The sequence below is a fragment of the Halichoerus grypus genome, chromosome 2 (genome assembly GCF_964656455.1).
Source record: "Halichoerus grypus chromosome 2, mHalGry1.hap1.1, whole genome shotgun sequence".
Lineage (NCBI taxonomy): Eukaryota > Metazoa > Chordata > Mammalia > Carnivora > Phocidae > Halichoerus > Halichoerus grypus.
Genome location: NC_135713.1, coordinates 153,095,663 through 153,112,031, shown reverse-complemented (window position 1 = coordinate 153,112,031; position 16,369 = coordinate 153,095,663). Strand labels below are relative to the sequence as shown.

Below are 16,369 nucleotides of genomic sequence, written 5' to 3'. Positions count from 1 at the left end.
GAATCAGCCTGTTTTAGGGTGTTACACAGCCCCCTCTGGGAGCATGGTGTTTATCTTCATATAGGGAAGTCTTGTGTGTGTCCCTCAGAATAGCCTTACACTGTTAATCACAGCGCTTTTACCCATTTCTGGTTAAATTTCCTCCCTATGTTTCCTAGTTTTTTTCTTGCCATTGTGGATGGTGTCTCTCTCCCCCCCTTATATCTGGGCGGCAGGTACTCCTACATAAAACAAGCCTCTTGATTTTAGGTACCTGATTTCTAACTTGACACTCGACTTGATTAGGGTGGTTTCTTGTACATTCTAATAGAGGCACGGGGGGAGGCCTATTTCCTGAATTACTGCTTACCCGAAAAATGTCTTTGCGTATGCACAGGAGACTGTTTAGCTGGGTATTGAAATACTTTTTTGCTCAAAACTTGGAGGCTGTTAGAGGAGGAATGTCTTATTTGTCCTCTTCTATCAGTAGCTTTTATTCCCATGCTGGTACACATGCAGGACTTAGGGTCCTCCCTGTTCTCCTTGCCCTCATAATTAACAATTTGTACGGCCCCAATGCTTCCTCCAAAAGCGGTTTCCACAGGAAGAGACTGGAAACAGTGTGAGCGAGGACAGCCTTGTTAGAGTACGTTCACCATTCCTCCATGTGGCCTTTCTGAAGGGAGCAATATTTCGGTAGGCCAGATGGGAGAGTCAGAAGAGATGTTATAGGATTGGGTATGAGTTGGATGAGATAAACTCTAGCTGCTTTCCAATTCTGGTACTATGTGAGCATTCTATTTATCTAAAAGAAAAAAAAACTATGGTTCTGCTTTATAATCATATGAGGAAGGCCTGTAGGACATGGCACTAGTGTTTTCCCAATAACCTACAAATGTAAATTAATCTGTGATATACTTAAATACCCCAAGAGCTGAAGGAGACAGCAGATCCCTTCACTTCTCATGCCCTAGGTCACTTGGCCAGTGAGTGGCTGGGACCCAGCCCACACTCTGTGATCATTGGCTATATTCCCAAGCATCTTGTCTATACCCAAGGCACCCAGCTCAGTGCCTTCCACCTAGACGCACCCCATGTGTCTTTGTGCAAGTGGAATGAATCAGAGGCCCTGGGGACCTGGGGGTGGAAATCGGGTGGGAGGAAAGGCCTAGAGTGTGTTGAGGGACCAGCTGGGTTAGTGCCTCATGGAGGGTACGTGGGAGCATTGGAGTTTCTCTGTTACCAAAATAGCACCCCCCACAGTCACATGGAGGGCGGTGGCTGAAGACCTTCTCTGCCCCTTCACAGCCCCCTTCCCTGGACACATCCCGGACTGTGGACCCCTTCATCCTGGATGTCATCACCTACTACGTTCGCATGGGCACCCAACCCATCTACTTCCAGATCTATACTGTCAAGGTAGGTATCCCCCGCCCTGGGACTCCACGGGTAGTGTACCAGCCTGCAGGACCCTGGGACCCCACCCCCTAAACACCCTAGCTCTGGGGAAATGCAGGTTACTAGGGTACAAATCACAGACTCACTGGACTTGGTTGTTAACTGTATCCTCCTAATCTTTGGATGCATCGGATAATTCTCAGCTTCAAAGACCTCCACTGCAAGCAGAAACAGAATTTGTTCATGTGGAGGGATGCCTTAGGCTTTGACGCTGTAGAGGATGGGGGACAGGCAGCTGTGAAAATTATCACCAGGAATTGCTTTACCTCAGAATTCCTAGATGCTCACTTTCTAGTCTCTGATCACAAACTCCCATCCCTGCAAGACCCTCTCACCTTCTCCTCCAGGACCTGCCTCCTTAGAGAGATGGGCAGGTCCTTCTACTTTCTCATGTCCATTGGCCCCTTGCTGTGGTTTCCTGTCCCAACCCTGGCCTCCCTGCCCTGCTGTCTCCCGAGCCCAGAGCAGTGCTGCAGTGTGCCTTACCTTTCACTAAGCTCGGGCTCCTGAGCACCATCTGGAAAACATTCCGAAGCCCTCTGGCTGGACACAGACACCTCCGTGGTGTCCAGCCTCAGCTGGGCCTACACCACCTTCTTGGCAAGCTCCCCCTTCCCTGCTTTTCTCCTGTCCTTCACTTTCAGCAAGTGACTTTGTCATCCACACCTCTGGGGAAAATGGAGACCATTAGGTGTCCCCACGCATGCTGTCCACACCTATCGATGCATCCACACCTTCGCGTGCGCCTCTCCAGTGGACGCGGAGCACATCCAGCTCCAGCAAAACCCTGTTATCCGTGCCCTTCTTGTCCTCACCCACCTCCTCCCGGACCTCCCCCTCAGCCAGCCCCTCTCCTGGGCCCTCCCCTCCCCCATGCTGTCCTTGTCACCGAAAATGCACAGAACAGCCTCTGGAGCCTGCAAGGTTTCCATTCATTTTCCTGCTAAGCGTGTTGCCTAGTGACAGGGCCTGGGAGGGAGAGCCTGAGAATCAGACTCTTCCCAGACTTTGTCTCAACCTTATCTCCCACCTTGTTTTCAAGCTCCCAGGCTCAAAAGGTGGCAGGGAAGTCAGGTTTTTAGACCCTCTAGTTCCCAAGACTGTCCAGCTCTTGTAGGCTGATCTGGTCAGAAAGGAGCTCTCTTGGAGGAGAAGTGTTTCTGCCCTCTGTGCTAAGTTCCACCAGCGTCTGCTGACAGTTGCACTTTCTTAGCGTCCCTCACCAACGCACACCTGCATCCCCGCCCCCTGATGCTTCAGCCTCCGTAGGCTTGGCGTCTGAGCGCGGGTCTCCAGTGGGCAGTCCTCCCAGTCCCCACCGGGTGGAAGGATGCTCACTGCCCTCCACTCCTCTTGGACTGTTCACTTGCAAAATGCCCCTCCTGGCTCCCATTTTGTGTCGGGGAAGACTCTTGGAGTTGCAAGTAACAGACATCTTAAAAATCGGTGTCAGGAAAAGAGTTCTCTTGGCTCACCTCGCTGGCAAGGGCAGAGTTGACGTGGTTTTGGAAAAGTTGGGTCTGGGGCTTTAAACAGGGTGATCAGTACAGCGTCTGCCTTGCTTTGTCTCCCGTCCTGGTGACCAGATAACCGGCAGCAGTCCCGGGTCAGCATTTTTTCAAGCTCAGCAACCCCAGTTGGGGAGAGAGTGTCCCTTTCCCAATGGGATCGAGGCCAATGCTCATCAGTACACCGATCACTATGACCCAAGAGATGGGCCACACGTCCGTCCACCCTGAAGCCAGGGCTGTGGGGTTAGATGGCCCGACCACCATCTCCGTCTCTTTCTGTCTCGCTCTGTCCTCCAACCAGGCAGTCTGGCACTTCTGACACCATTCTTGCCAGTGACCTCCAACGCCAGGCCCAAAGGATGCTTCCTGTCCTCTCTTTTGGGCCCTCTTCTGCATTCGACATCCCGGGCCACAATACTTTTTTCCTTTGTCTGTACAATTAAATGTGTGATATCCATGTGTGTGTTACAACAGCAAAAATCAAGGCCCGCATTTCCCCTTCTTGAAGCTCGCCCCTCGCCTGACTTCTGGAACCTTCTCTCCTGCTGCTCGTCCTCTGTGACCTTCAGAGAGGCTTCTTTGCCCAGCAGCCCCTTCATTCTCTCTTTGCTTTCCATACACACTCTGATGCTCCCACCTCCAAGGCTTTGCTCACGCTGTGCCCCATCCTGGACTTCCCTTCCTGACCCCACCTCATCCTCCCCTGCCTCCTCGCCAGTCCTCACCTCTGTTCCTCTTGCCCCCGCAAGCGGGCTCAGGTGCTTCTCCTCTGTGTCCACAGTGCTGTGGGCACAGCCCTTGCTTCTCCCTACACCTCTGTCGCATCCCTGCCCTGTGCATCACTTCCCACCCAAACTGTGAGTCCCTGGAGACATGGTTCTGCACTTTGAATCTGAATTTTTTTTAAGATTTTATCTTTAAGGAATCTCTACACCCAACATGGGGCTCGAACCCACAACTTGGAGATCAAGAGTCGTGTGCTCTACCTACTGAGCCGGCCAGGCGCGCCCTGTATCTGAGTTTTGAGTCTCCCGCCATTAACACAATAAATAGTGTGTGTGTGCATGCATGCATGTGTGTGTGTGTGCGTGCAGACAGTGAATCCGTGTGGCACTGGCGGGCCGTCAGGGTGCAGCAGGTGTGGAATCAGGGGCCACGTGGGGTGGTAGAGTCCACAGCCTGGCTGGCCCCTCCGCTTGCTAGCTCTGTGGTCATGGGCACCTGGAAAAGAGGCATGATGATCTTCACCTGCCTTAGGGGTTTCATGAGGCTTCAAGTATGGTAAAGACATGGGGGGGGGCAGGGCAAGGAGGTAGGCACACAGATGATTCCAGAGCAATTCCAGAGCAGTGGCTGGGATGCTGAATGACAGCCCAGCTTTGCCGCTTGTGACCTGGGGCAAGTCAGCGCACATCTCCGAGCCTTAGTGTCCAGGGTCCTAATGGAGGCTAATGAGACCCATCCCCTGGTGCTGCTGGGGGGTTAAATGAGGTCACGTAGGTCAAGGGCCTTTCTCAGAATGTCTAGTGCAGAGTAAGGTCCCAACAAAAGGGACTCTTGAGCCTCCTCCTGCTCCAGGTCTCATTCATCCAAAGATCCGGCCCGCATTCCCCCAGCAAACGTCTGCGACAGAGCTGGACGTCGGCACGTGTCCCGGGCTTCCGCTAGGATCTCCCTGCTAGTGCAAGTCTAATGACTATTTCTGTGAGTCCCCATTCTGTGTTCTTTTTTTTTATTATGTTATGTTAGTCACCATACATTACATCATTCGTTTTTGATGTAGTGTTCCATGATTCATTGTTTGCGTATAACACCCAGTGCTCCATGCAGGACGTGCCCTCCTTAATACCCATCACTGGGCTAACCCATCCCCCCACCCCCTCCCCTCTAGAACCCTCAGTTTGTTTCCATAGTCTTTCATGGTTCTTCTCCCGCTCTGATTTCCCCCCCTTCATTTTTCCCTTCCTTCTCCTGATGCCCTCCATGCTATTCCTTATGTTTCACATATGAGTGAAACCATATGATAATTGTCTTTCTCTGCTTGACTTATTTCACTTAGCATAATCCCCTCCAGTTCCATCCATGCTGATGTAAAAGTTGGGTATTCATCCTTTCTGATGGCTGAGTAATATTCCATTGTATATATGGACCACATCTTCTTTATCCATTCGTCTGTTGAAGGGCATCTCAGCTCCTTCCAGAGTTTGGCTATTGCGGACATTGCTGCTATGAACATTGGGGCGCATATGGCCCTTCTTTTCACTACATCTGTGTCTTTGGGATAAATACCCAGGAGTGCAATTGCTGGGTCATAGGGTAGCTCTATTTTTAACTTCTTGAGGCATCTCCACACCGTTTCCAGAGTGGCTGTACCAACTTGCATTCCCATCAACAGTGTAAGAGGGTTCCCCTTTTTCCGCAACCTCTCCAACATTTGTTGTTTCTTGTCTTGTCAATTTTTGCCATTCTAACTGGTGTAAGGTGGTATCTCAGTGTAGTTTTGATTTGAATTTCCCTGATGGCTAATGATGTTGAACATTTTTTCATGTGTCTGTTAGCCACTGTATGTCTTCTTTGGAGAAGTGTCTGTTCATGTCTTCTGCCCATTTTTTTGACTTGATTATTTGTTTTTTGGGTGTTGAGTTTGAGAAGTTCTTTATAGATCTTGGATACCAGCCCTTTATCTGTAGTGTCATTTGCAAATATCTTCTCCCATTCCGTGGGTTGCCTCTTTGTTCTGTTGATTGTTTCCTTTGCTGTGCAGAAGCTTTTTATCTCGATGAAGTCCCAAAAGTTCATTTTCACTTTTGTTTCCCTTGTCTTTGGAGACGTGTCTTGGAAGAAGTTGCTGTGGCCGATGTCAAAGAGGTTACTGCCTATGTTCTCCTCTGGGATTCTGATGCATTTCTGTCTCACGTTGAGGTCTTTCATCCATTTAGAGTTTATCTTTGTGTATGGTGTAAGAGAATGGTCGAGTTTCATTCTTTTGCATGTGGCTGTCCAATTCCATGTTCTGAGGAAGGCCCCGCACCGCCCCATCCCCCAGAGATTTCTGGGGGCCGCCTCTGCCTTCCTGACTTCCCCTTCTGAATTCTCCTTCTTCCCCTGGCATCCCGAGATGGATCTTTATCACCTTCCCCCCTTCCAGACCTAATTGAGGGATTTAGGCCCTTTCTTGGGTTTCCAGAAGACAAAACCAAACAACACAAACTGTGACAATTGGGAGAAACCTCTCACGCAGGTAAAGGGAGTAAACATCTCAGCACCGCAAATAAAAGGAAAGGTTAGGCATCCGTCCACGGTCAACGCCTTCAGCCGGAGGCCCCAGGAGCGCACCTGCCCCAGCACGGAGCTGGGTTTGCGGACAAGGGAGGAGCAGTGCACAGCATGGGCAACCGCCGGGAGTGGTTCTGTGATTGGGCATCTCGGACGTTCTTAATTCAGAGTGATCGATCACTTCAATTCTGAGAGGCAGCAGTCCCCCTCACGTTTGCCTCGATGGGAGGGTAGGGGGATGCGGCCCGCACAGCGTTCCCGTTTTTTCCCGTGTTTGCGACCGTGGCAGGGCCTGGTGTCAGTCTTGACCCATCAGGGTCACAGAGCGGCCTCCCCTAAGGATGCTGGCATCTGTGAAGTCCTTGATAGTCGATGGGAGCGCGAGGCCTCGCTGGGAGCGCCCGCCCAGCTCATGGCCCACTCTCGGTAGCCACTTTTCTTTCCAGATCCCTGCTCTCAAAAATCCTGCAGCCACCTTTCCCCGCTGTGCTGCCTGGCTCCCCTCAGAGGCCCCTGCAGCCCCACATTTCTGGCCCCTCCCACCCCCCACCCCCCACCCCTGAGCGGCTCAGCTCCCTCTAGCCCTTCCCTCCCAGCCCAGCTCACAGTGCAAGTCAGGAATGTGGTTCCCCTCACCGGACACAGCCCCACAACGTGAGAATTCTGTTCCCCGCTCCTGCCCTCCCCATTAGACCACACTGGTTACAGGTAGTTAGGGTTTCAAGACCAGCTTCTTCCCTGATTTATAAATATGTTACGTGGCTGGAGACATGTGGACCACAGGTGCAGGAAGTCACTGGATGCGGCTCAGAATCTAGCGCTAGCAGGATGGTGGGGGACCCTCCGCCCTGCTTCCAGACACTATTCAACTATCTACACCCTCGGGTTCTGGGGGAGGAGGGTGAGCTGGCCTCCTCCAAACCTCCTCCCTGTCCCCCTTGCCTCCAGATCTTCAGGGACCTGAGCCAAGACCCCGCAGAGGACATTTTCCTCACTGAGCTGAAGGTGAAGATCCAAGACTCCAAATTCCCCAAAGGTGAGCATCTGTTTCCCCTTTCCCGGAGCTGGCTGACTCCGCTTGCCCCCGCCCAAGCCCTGTTTCCAGAAAGTCCTCCCAGCTCTCACCTTCGCTGAATACCAGGATGCCCTTGGCTCCTCCAAGCCTGCCTAGACTGGAACCCTCGAGGGGCTTCCTTCCATCCAGGGAGAAGTTCTGTCAAAATTCAGGAGCTTAGCTCGCCCTGGGTGAGGTGGGGAGCAAGACGGGACGGGTGGGAGCCTCCCACCCTCAGCCTCTTCTCCCCTTGTCCCTCAGATGGCTTTTCACCCAGGAGGAAGGGCGCGGCCGAGGGCCCAGGGGCCGAGCTGTCCATCTGCTACCAGAAGGTGCGTGGCCATGGGCGTGGTCAGAGGAGGTTGGGGGGTGGGTACGGCAGGATGGAAGCAGGTGTCAGGGACGGGCAGGTGGGGAGCAGATCGAGCCAGAACCTTCAGCCTCTTTTCTTGAAGCTGCCCCCAGACTTCTCCCAGCCTCTGGAGAGTTTTGCAGGGATGGGCGGATTACAATTGGCCTTGCATGCAGCCCAGGAGGCCATCTGATTTAAGGAACAAGGGGGCTGTCCCATCGCTCAACAATACCTTCCTCCCTGGCCGACCAGATGCTTGAACTGATGGCATCAGAGACATATTCCCTTGGGTCCGGGAGGCTGAACGTGTTCCCTGAGGCCAAGAGTGCTCTAAGCCTTTCTCCGCCAGCCCCTTGTTGGACAGGAGCGACACAGACAAGAATCTCAGTCAGGCCAGGGGCGGGAAGCAGGACTGTTGACATGAGGATGCCCAGGAACAGGGCTCTTCTGAGGACCCCCATCTGTTCCTGCCTCCCTCTCCCCAGGCCCTGCTCAGCCACCGCGCCCAAGAGGTCTCCAGTTCCCTGCGGGCCACTGGGCTGGTCCTGAAGGCCCTTCCAGCCAGTGACACTGAGGGTGAGGAGTGGGGACAGCAGAGAGAGAGAGACAGAGAGAAGGCACGAGAAGCGGGGAGGACGGGGGAGAAGGAGAATGACAGTCGAGTGACAGTAGACGGGGAGAGCCAGGGGAGTCGGGCCTCCCACCTGTCCCTGAGATCCTAGAACGAGGCTGAGCCCCTACCAGTGCTGGGCCCAGGGCCGGGCACTGGATACCTGGGTGAGGCGTGGTCCCCACCATCAGGCTGCTCACCAGCAGGGAACGCACCGTGGCCATGGCCTCTGGCTGTGCCCTGTAGACCTGATGAGACAACAGCTAGAAGTTGGAGGCACCCCATGGAGGCAGGTGCAGTTGCCTTCCTGCTTCTGCGTCGGGCCCGCAGAGCTAGTTGTGTTGGGTCTGGAGATGTTGAATGTCGTTCCACGGGGCAGGTACTCTCCAGTTCGCAAAAGGCACCACTGGTCCAAATTATCTAATTCTGGCCAGTTGCCTAATTAGAGCTATACAGTAGATAATCAGATAGTCAGTCGATCTAATTACCTAACTACCTAAATCTAAAATGGGGATGAAAAAAGATACCGATTTATATGCATATCGTAAATTATACATATGAGCTCTCCCGTTAGCCCCCTGGTCTTCTGAAATGATGAAAAGTTTTGTAAGGTGGATTAACGTCACCGAACACCTTCATCGGAGGCCAGGCCACGTTCAACGTCAAACACGTCAACGCTTTGAATCCTGTGAGATAGGCATTATTACTGTTAGCAGCTTTTTACTGGAGAGGTAATGAAGCCAGAAAAATGACCCACCCAAGGTCATGTCCCACCTCCTTCCTCCCAGGTTCGGGGCCCACCCACGCCCCCCCATCTGCTGCTCCAGTCATAGACCTCAGGTGCCTGAATGTCAGCGTGATGGAGGTGGTCAAGTCCTCCAACTTGGCGGGCAGGTCCTTCTCTGTAAGTACTGGTTTGAATGGGATGCTCCGACAGGGCAGGTGGATGGGAGCCTGGGCTGGGGGTGTTCGGAGAAGGGGAAATGTCTTTTGAGCCTTTGCTGTCGAAGTGGGTCTTCCTATTGGAAAGAATCTGCTTTCCCCCCCATCTGTGAGGTGCTGAGCGTAAGTAAGACACAGTGAGACTTAAAGCCTTGCCCTCCACCTGCTGGCCCTCCAAGGACCTAGAACATGCCCCCAAATAGAAACTGCGTGCACATTCTGGCTTCCCCTGTAGGACCCAGCAGTCAGACTCCTATGCAACAAACCTTGGACCAAATCGAACCAGCTCTTTTAACCTCGCTGCCCTTTGTCCTTATTGATACTTATTGATTTGGATTCCCTTATCGGTACAGACCTAGGACCTGCCCATATGCTCCCTATCTGATGGCCTCTCTGGACTTCACTTCCCTACTCAACCGGGCTGTGAATCCCATGATTACACCTGAACCCTATTCCAGACGCCCTCCACTCCCCCACACCACCGACCAGGCAGACACTCCCTTGGGATCAAGCCGCCTACTCAGTCTGGCTCCAGTGGCTTCTTCTGGAATAAATTCTACATCCACGGGAGCAAACACCCGACCTCCCACCTCAACAGGACCCTTGGCATCGCTCAACCCTCTTCTCTTGCACCTCTTCTGGGCTCTTGTTCATCTATGTTAGTTCCTTTTCTCCAGCGTGGACCCTCTCTACCACTCCTCCCTCGTAGCCTGGAAATGTGCTCGGGTCTTTTCCATCCTAGAAGGAAAATCTCTACCATGATCCACTTACCTCTCTAGCTACCACTGTACTCCTTCTCTTCCTGGTCAGGGGTCTTGAGAGATACCCCACAGGAGTTTCCAGTCCCTTGCCAAAGACTCTCCTCCCCACTGCCATCTGCATACAGCCCACCCCACCTTGGTAAAGTCACCTCCGTGCCACTAAGACCAAAGTTCACCTTCGAGTCCTTAATGTTCCTTTTTCTTCCCCTTTAAAAATGATGTTTGTTTTTTAAAAAGATTTTATTTATTCATTTGACAGAGACAACAAGCAGGGAGAGTGGGAGAGGGAGAAGCAGGCTCCCCACAGAGCAGGGAACCCGATGTGGGGCTCGACCCCAGGACCCTGGGATCATGACCCGAGCTGAAGGCAGATGCCTAACGACTGAGCCACCCAGGCGCCCCAATAATGTTTTAACCTATAAACAAAAGTTTAGTGATATGGGAGAAATGCAAAAAAAATTTTTAAAAAGCACAAAGAGGTAAAACCACTTCGAGTCCCATTTTCTAGAGATGATGACTGTTACTATTCCAAGGTGCAAACATCCAGCCTCTTTTTTGTATATCTGTACATAATAGATAGCTATAGACACATGGATGCTTACTTCCTTGTATGTCTCCTCAACTGGGAGCTCCTACCTGTTGGGGTTTTCTCTGTGGGAAATCTGGGTTGAAACCTTGACCTTCTAGAGAATTCTGTATCTGCCTTTGCCACGGGCCCCCGGGATATCATCAGCCCAGGACCGTATTTGGAGTTAATTTCTAGGCTCAGAAATTCCCAGACCATGCAAACAGTGAACACGTATACCCCAGATCCCCCTAAGGGCAGACGTGGCTTGGAATTCCCAGGGGAGACTCGTTCTCCTCATCCCATAGCACAGCTGCTGTTTTTCTAATCGAGTCTTTTGCTAAGAGCATGGCCTTCAAGAGTTCTTGAAGGCGATCTCAGTTTCCAATCCCTTGGGCCTGTCCCCTGGTCCCCATGGCTGTTGAAACCTAAGCCCCTTGATTCCTGACATCACCAAATGACCCTGGGACAACAAAGCATGTGACCCACACGACTTCAACTTTAGAATTTATATGGCATTGTCTTCACTGCCCCATATATGATCGATTTTTAAATATCCTGTGATAACTAAAGAGGACATGTGTGTTTTCTGTCTACAGAATACAAACTAAGGTACTTATTAGGTCAAACACATCATACTACTCAAATCTGCCATGTAGAAATGCTGGTCTGCTTCATCTATCCAAAACAAGAAAGGTTTGTCCGCATTCCCAGTATGGCTTTGATTTTATCAGTTTGATCTCAGTTTGTTCAAACCTGAGTGTTCTAGTTTCTGATACTGCTGCTGTGGAATAGGATGCCTCCTTCTGCCCAGCCTTTGTATAAGACTGTTCCTTTCTCTCCCTTTCTAGAAGCTTCTGATGCTTCACTTCATAGAAGGTTCTGGAACATCACAAGCACATGCCTTGGTGGAATCTTTTTCATTCATTATTGTGGATCTTTAAAGGACATTATCAATCTGGAGACTCCCATCTTTTGGCTCTAACATATTTCCTAATGTAGTTTTAAAAATTATTTCCTTCCTCTTCCCTCTTTTTCTCAAAGTTCTACATATCTGAATTGTGACTTTTTGGCCTCTTTCCTGGGCTCTTTTTCCTAAACCCGTTCCTTAAATAGCTACTGTTCTCAACTTTCATTCACAGCTCACTTCTTTTCTCATTCCCTGGACTACCTAACCCACATATGTGGTTTGAGTCCGATGTGCTCAGGACACCCAAATCTCTATCCCCTGCTCTGGTAGTCAAACCCCGAGTTTCTGACTCTGCATTCAACTCCGCATGAACCAGACGTCCCACAACACTCCACACTCAAGACCTGCAAAACCAAAGCCAGTACTTTCAGATAGTTAAGAGCTCTCTAGAACCAGACTGAGACAGCCTGGGTTTCGGAGCTCAGCTCTGCCATTTACCAGCTGTGTGACTTCAGGCGAGTTAATCAAGCTGCCTGTGCCTCAGTCTCATCATCTGTAAATGGGGATGATAGTAATAGCACTGAACTTACCCAGTCGTTGCGGGGATGAAGTGATGGTCACATGCAGAGCTCTCAGAAGAGTGTGTGGCCAAGTAAAAGCTATGCATGTGCTAACAATGATTTTTAATTCATTCTCTCACCACTGTGGCTGACCTCTCACTTAATGGTATCATCATTACCCAGTCACCTCTGCCAGGATCCTGGGAGAACCCTCAGATTCCTCCTCTTCCTCCCTTCCCTGTGTCCTGCTGCTTTTCTCTCTCAACACTTCTCGAACCTCGCCCTTTCCCCCATCCCCCTCCTTCTGAGTCACCTAGGTTGACAAACCACCGCAATTTGCCCAGGACCGAGGACTGCTTCCCGGGGCATGGGACATTCTGTGCTAAAGCCTGGACAGTCCCAGGCAAATCAGGGCGGGTTGGTCACCCTTGCTCCAGACCTTCACCATCCCCTTTTCCTGGACAAACGCTGTAGCCTCCTAGCTGGTCCCCCTCATGCCACTGCAATGCCCCTTAGGTCCACCCTCCACATCTCTGCCCGAGTGCTCTTTCTAAAACCCCTCTGTCATTTCCCATTCTCCACGGCAGAAGGGCAGAAAAACCCTCTAGTTTTGCATAGTGTGGCTCCCATCCCTCCCCCCGCACCTCACCCCTAAATAGTGCACTATTTCTGGGACAGCCTGTCCACTGTAGGAGAGCTCTGATTGGCTGAGAGGTCTCCACTGCCCCCCCCCCAGCTGAAATCTGCCTTCCTATTGGACAGCTCTGTGCGCGAGCCTCAAGCCCCAAGGTGGATCCCTTTCAACTGACCTCCACGGCTGCACTTACAGAGTGAAATCCCAGAGTCCTGTGGTCCCCCACGGGGCCAAAGCCAGGCAGGTCTGCATGTGTCCAGGCATGCAGGCCACAAAGGGGAAATGAAGGCATCTGTCTACACAGCAAGCACGTGGAAGGAGGCCTTTAGACTGCCTCTGGCTACCGGGAGGGCAGGGTCATGGGAGCCCAGATCCTGCTGGGAGTTACCTAGAGCGGCCTGATGCAGAGAAAGAGCACTGTGTCTGGAGTCAGGGAGATACATCCCACACCTACTACTGTGAAAGCTTTAGAAGATCACAGTCAATACCTCCGGACCTTGGTCTTGTCCTCTGTGGGAACCCGGAGTTTCCCTCACCAGCGGGGGTCAGTTCAGGTGGGGCCCCCTAAGCTATCATAATGCATCTGGCTTTCCCCACTCCCCAGCCCGCATAGGACTCCAGCCTCCCTCTCTCCAGGTACTTCTGGAAGGTCATGGACCACAACTGCCCACCATAGCTGAGGGCCCCAGGCCCCGATGCTGCCGTGGGTCCTGATGCACAACAGGGGAGAAGTCCCCTTTCCCCTTGTGTCACTCTCTGTCCCAGCAAGGCTTAAGGCTTTCTGCCTTTGCTCAAACCCACCTGTTCTGACTCATAGGAGTCTATAGATGGAGGGATGGCAGGAGGGGGCTTGGGCTAAGAGACAGATGGAGCAGCAAAAGAACCCACAGTGGGGTCCCCATCCCCTCTGACAACTGAAGCCGCTACTCATGCCTGGCTCCTTCTTGCACAATTATAATTAAGAAGAAGGAGAGTAACAACGGGCCAACAGAAATACAGGGCTTACCGTGTCTCGGGCACGTGGTATATTCTCTCCCTTTTAATCTTCACAAAACAATCCTACAAGGTAATTGCTATTACTACCACGTTTTGTTTTTGTTTTCTCGGTAGGTGAGAAATAAAAGCACAGAGAGATTAAGAAATACGTCCAAGGTCACACAGCTAATAAGTGGCAGAGTTGAGACCGGAACCCAGGCAGTCTGTCTGTAGGGCGCCTGGGTGGCTCAGTTGGTTAAGCATCCGACTCTTGATTTCAGCTCAGGTCATGATCTCAGGGTCATGATCTCAGGGTTGTGGGATCGAACCCCCCGCATCAGGCTCCACACTCAGTGGGGAGTCTGCTTGAGACTCTCTCCCTCTGGCCCTCCCCCTCTTCTCTCTCTCTCTCTCAAATAAATAAATAAATCTTTCTTAAAAAAAAAAATGTCCTTGCCTGGGCTCGACTCCAGATCACTTAAATCAGAATCTCTAATTTTATATTTTGGAAAGGTGATGCTCATGAGCAGCCAGGACTTGCGAATTCTTGAATGAGAATGAATCCTAAAGGCTCAGAACGTTGTGGGGATGAACCACCAAAGCTGCTGTCTGCACGTAGGGGGCGCCGGCCACCTGGAAAGGCCATCTGACTGCCCCACTATCTGACCCCTAGATGATTCCACGATACAAACAGATACAGGCCCGGTCTGCGTCGTGAGACTAGGTGGCTGCTTCCCAGGGAAATAATTTTGCATGTAATCCAACTCTGAGATCGGCAGTCAGGACTCATAGAACCCCTGAAATACTGCCCCCCCAACATTGCACTTGTGATATATGCACCTGGGATATGGGGGTGCTGAGGCACCTGGATAACCTGGCAAGCACCAGCCACAGCATTCGCGGTGGTTTGAAATTTAGGACAACAGATTGGGAGAAGACTTGCAGAAATGAGAGACCCAAGGGCCGGGGGGAGCCCAGATGCAGTTTCTGCAGACTTGTCAGTGCTCCAAGTCACTTGCAGGAAGAGAGCTGGGGACCCCGTGGGCTAGCCTGTGGAAATACACCGCAGAGGCAGGATGTGTTGGCAAGGTGAAGGTCGTGAAGGTGACACGCACACGAGCTGTCTCTCTGTTGTAGACGGTGACGAACACCTTCCGGACGGCCACCATCCAGATCCAGAGCCAGGACCAGAGGCTCCTGACGCTGCTGCTGGACAAGGACAGTCGGCGCACGTACAGGGATGTGGTCAGGTGAGGCCGGGCCTCGCCACCCCTCCGTGCCCCACGGAGCGATCCCCTACCACCTCCTGCCTCTAGCCCAGGACACCTGTCGGAGGCAGAGCCTGGGGCCGGGCAGGTGGGGTCCACCTGCTGGCGTGGACTGAGGCCACTGCCCGGTGACTTCCTGGGAATCCAGGAAAAAGAGCAAATGAATGGGGCAGCCGAGGATACCAATGTTTCCGGAGATTTCCTCTGCATCTGCTCAGCCGGCGGCCATAGCCACAGATGCAACCCCCCGTGCGGGCACTGATCCCTCCCACACAGGCTGGCTTTCTGGGGCAATTGTGCCCCAGTTAATGCAAGCCCCTAGCCATTTCCCCCGGGGCGGAGTAGTTGGGTATGGACGGGGTGTACACAGAGGGACCCACGCAGGCAAACCTCCTCTCCCGGGGTCCACCCCTGGCCTGGGTGCTCTTTCCTTGCCCTGACTCCCCCTCCTCTGTCTGCAAGGCCTCCTCCCGTATATCCTGTAATAGAGGGGATGTCTTCACAATGCCCCAGCCGATCTGACCCCAGAGATGGGTCTCCTGAGCCGGCCTCTCTCCACCCACAGGTTCGAGGTTGCTCCCTGCCCAGAGCCGTGTTCCGGGACGCACAAGTCCAAGGCGCCATGGCTCGGTTCACCCCGGCTGGAGGTGGAAGGGACCAAAGCCAAGCCCAAGCCCCTTCTGATGCCCATCAACACGTTCTCCGGCATCGTCCAGTGAGCCCGAAGGGGCGGCAGAAGCGCTAACTCTGAGAGCCCCAGACCAAGAGGAAGGATATACTACCCCGCTGGCCTCCAAACCCTCACACCAGCAGCCGGGACAAGGCCTGGCTGCCCTGGGTGGCTTCTGGCTGTGAGTAGGAGCCAGCGAGTGACCGGAGCACAGGGAGCTTGGCCGTGGCAGGTGATGGTGCAGGGCCCACACCCAGGCCCAAAGATGGTCCCAGCAAAGCTGTACACACACAAGCAAGACCCAGCTCTGAGCACAAATGTCCACACGTCTTTATTTTTAGTCCCCACCTCTCCCACTCAAGCTCCCCCCTCGCCCCTTAAAACCCAAGTGAGAGCTGCTGTTTTGTCCAGGCCCCATGGCCTGGGGGAAATGGGAAGCAGGGCAAAGGCACCTCCTCTCTCCTGAGTCTGTTCCTTTCCTCCCTCCAGCCACCACCCACACCCTGCGTGCCCAGGCAGGTGTCTCTCCTGGAGGAGAGGAAAATGTCAGATTCAATAAAGGCACACTAAAGCCCTTTTGCTTTTATCTAATACCTAGTGACATTTGGATTTTAATAGAGATCCAGGGCCGTACGTGATCTGACCTAATGAGTCCTCTTAGGCCAGTTGGGAGTTCTGTGGAGTATTATTGGTGCGTTCTCTCTGGCGCCCACCGCTCTCCCCGTTCACGTGGACTTAGGGACTTCTGACCAGCACCGTCCCAGAACAGAGATGGGGATGCAAAGTCATTTCAAAGGAGCCAGATAGTAAAGACATGAAAATCCTTGGCTTTTGAGTTCCAAAA

The 16,369-nt window shown here is 52.5% G+C and overlaps 1 protein-coding gene across 3 annotated transcripts in view; it reads left to right on the top strand.

Moving 5' to 3' along the window:
• The window catches only part of PIK3R6 (phosphoinositide-3-kinase regulatory subunit 6), a 50,746-nt gene extending 34,630 nt beyond the window's left edge, over positions 1 to 16,116 (top strand). For all 3 annotated transcript variants that reach the window (XM_078067909.1, XM_036094659.2, XM_078067908.1), the window contains exons 14-20: positions 1,288 to 1,398; positions 7,173 to 7,260; positions 7,540 to 7,610; positions 8,116 to 8,206; positions 9,029 to 9,144; positions 14,725 to 14,837; positions 15,421 to 16,116. In XM_078067909.1, the coding sequence (XP_077924035.1) occupies positions 1,288 to 1,398; positions 7,173 to 7,260; positions 7,540 to 7,610; positions 8,116 to 8,206; positions 9,029 to 9,144; positions 14,725 to 14,837; positions 15,421 to 15,574 (744 nt within the window). In that variant the 3' untranslated portion in view covers positions 15,575 to 16,116. The remainder of the gene's footprint in view (positions 1 to 1,287; positions 1,399 to 7,172; positions 7,261 to 7,539; positions 7,611 to 8,115; positions 8,207 to 9,028; positions 9,145 to 14,724; positions 14,838 to 15,420) is intronic.
• The last annotated feature ends 253 nt before the right edge of the window (positions 16,117 to 16,369 follow it).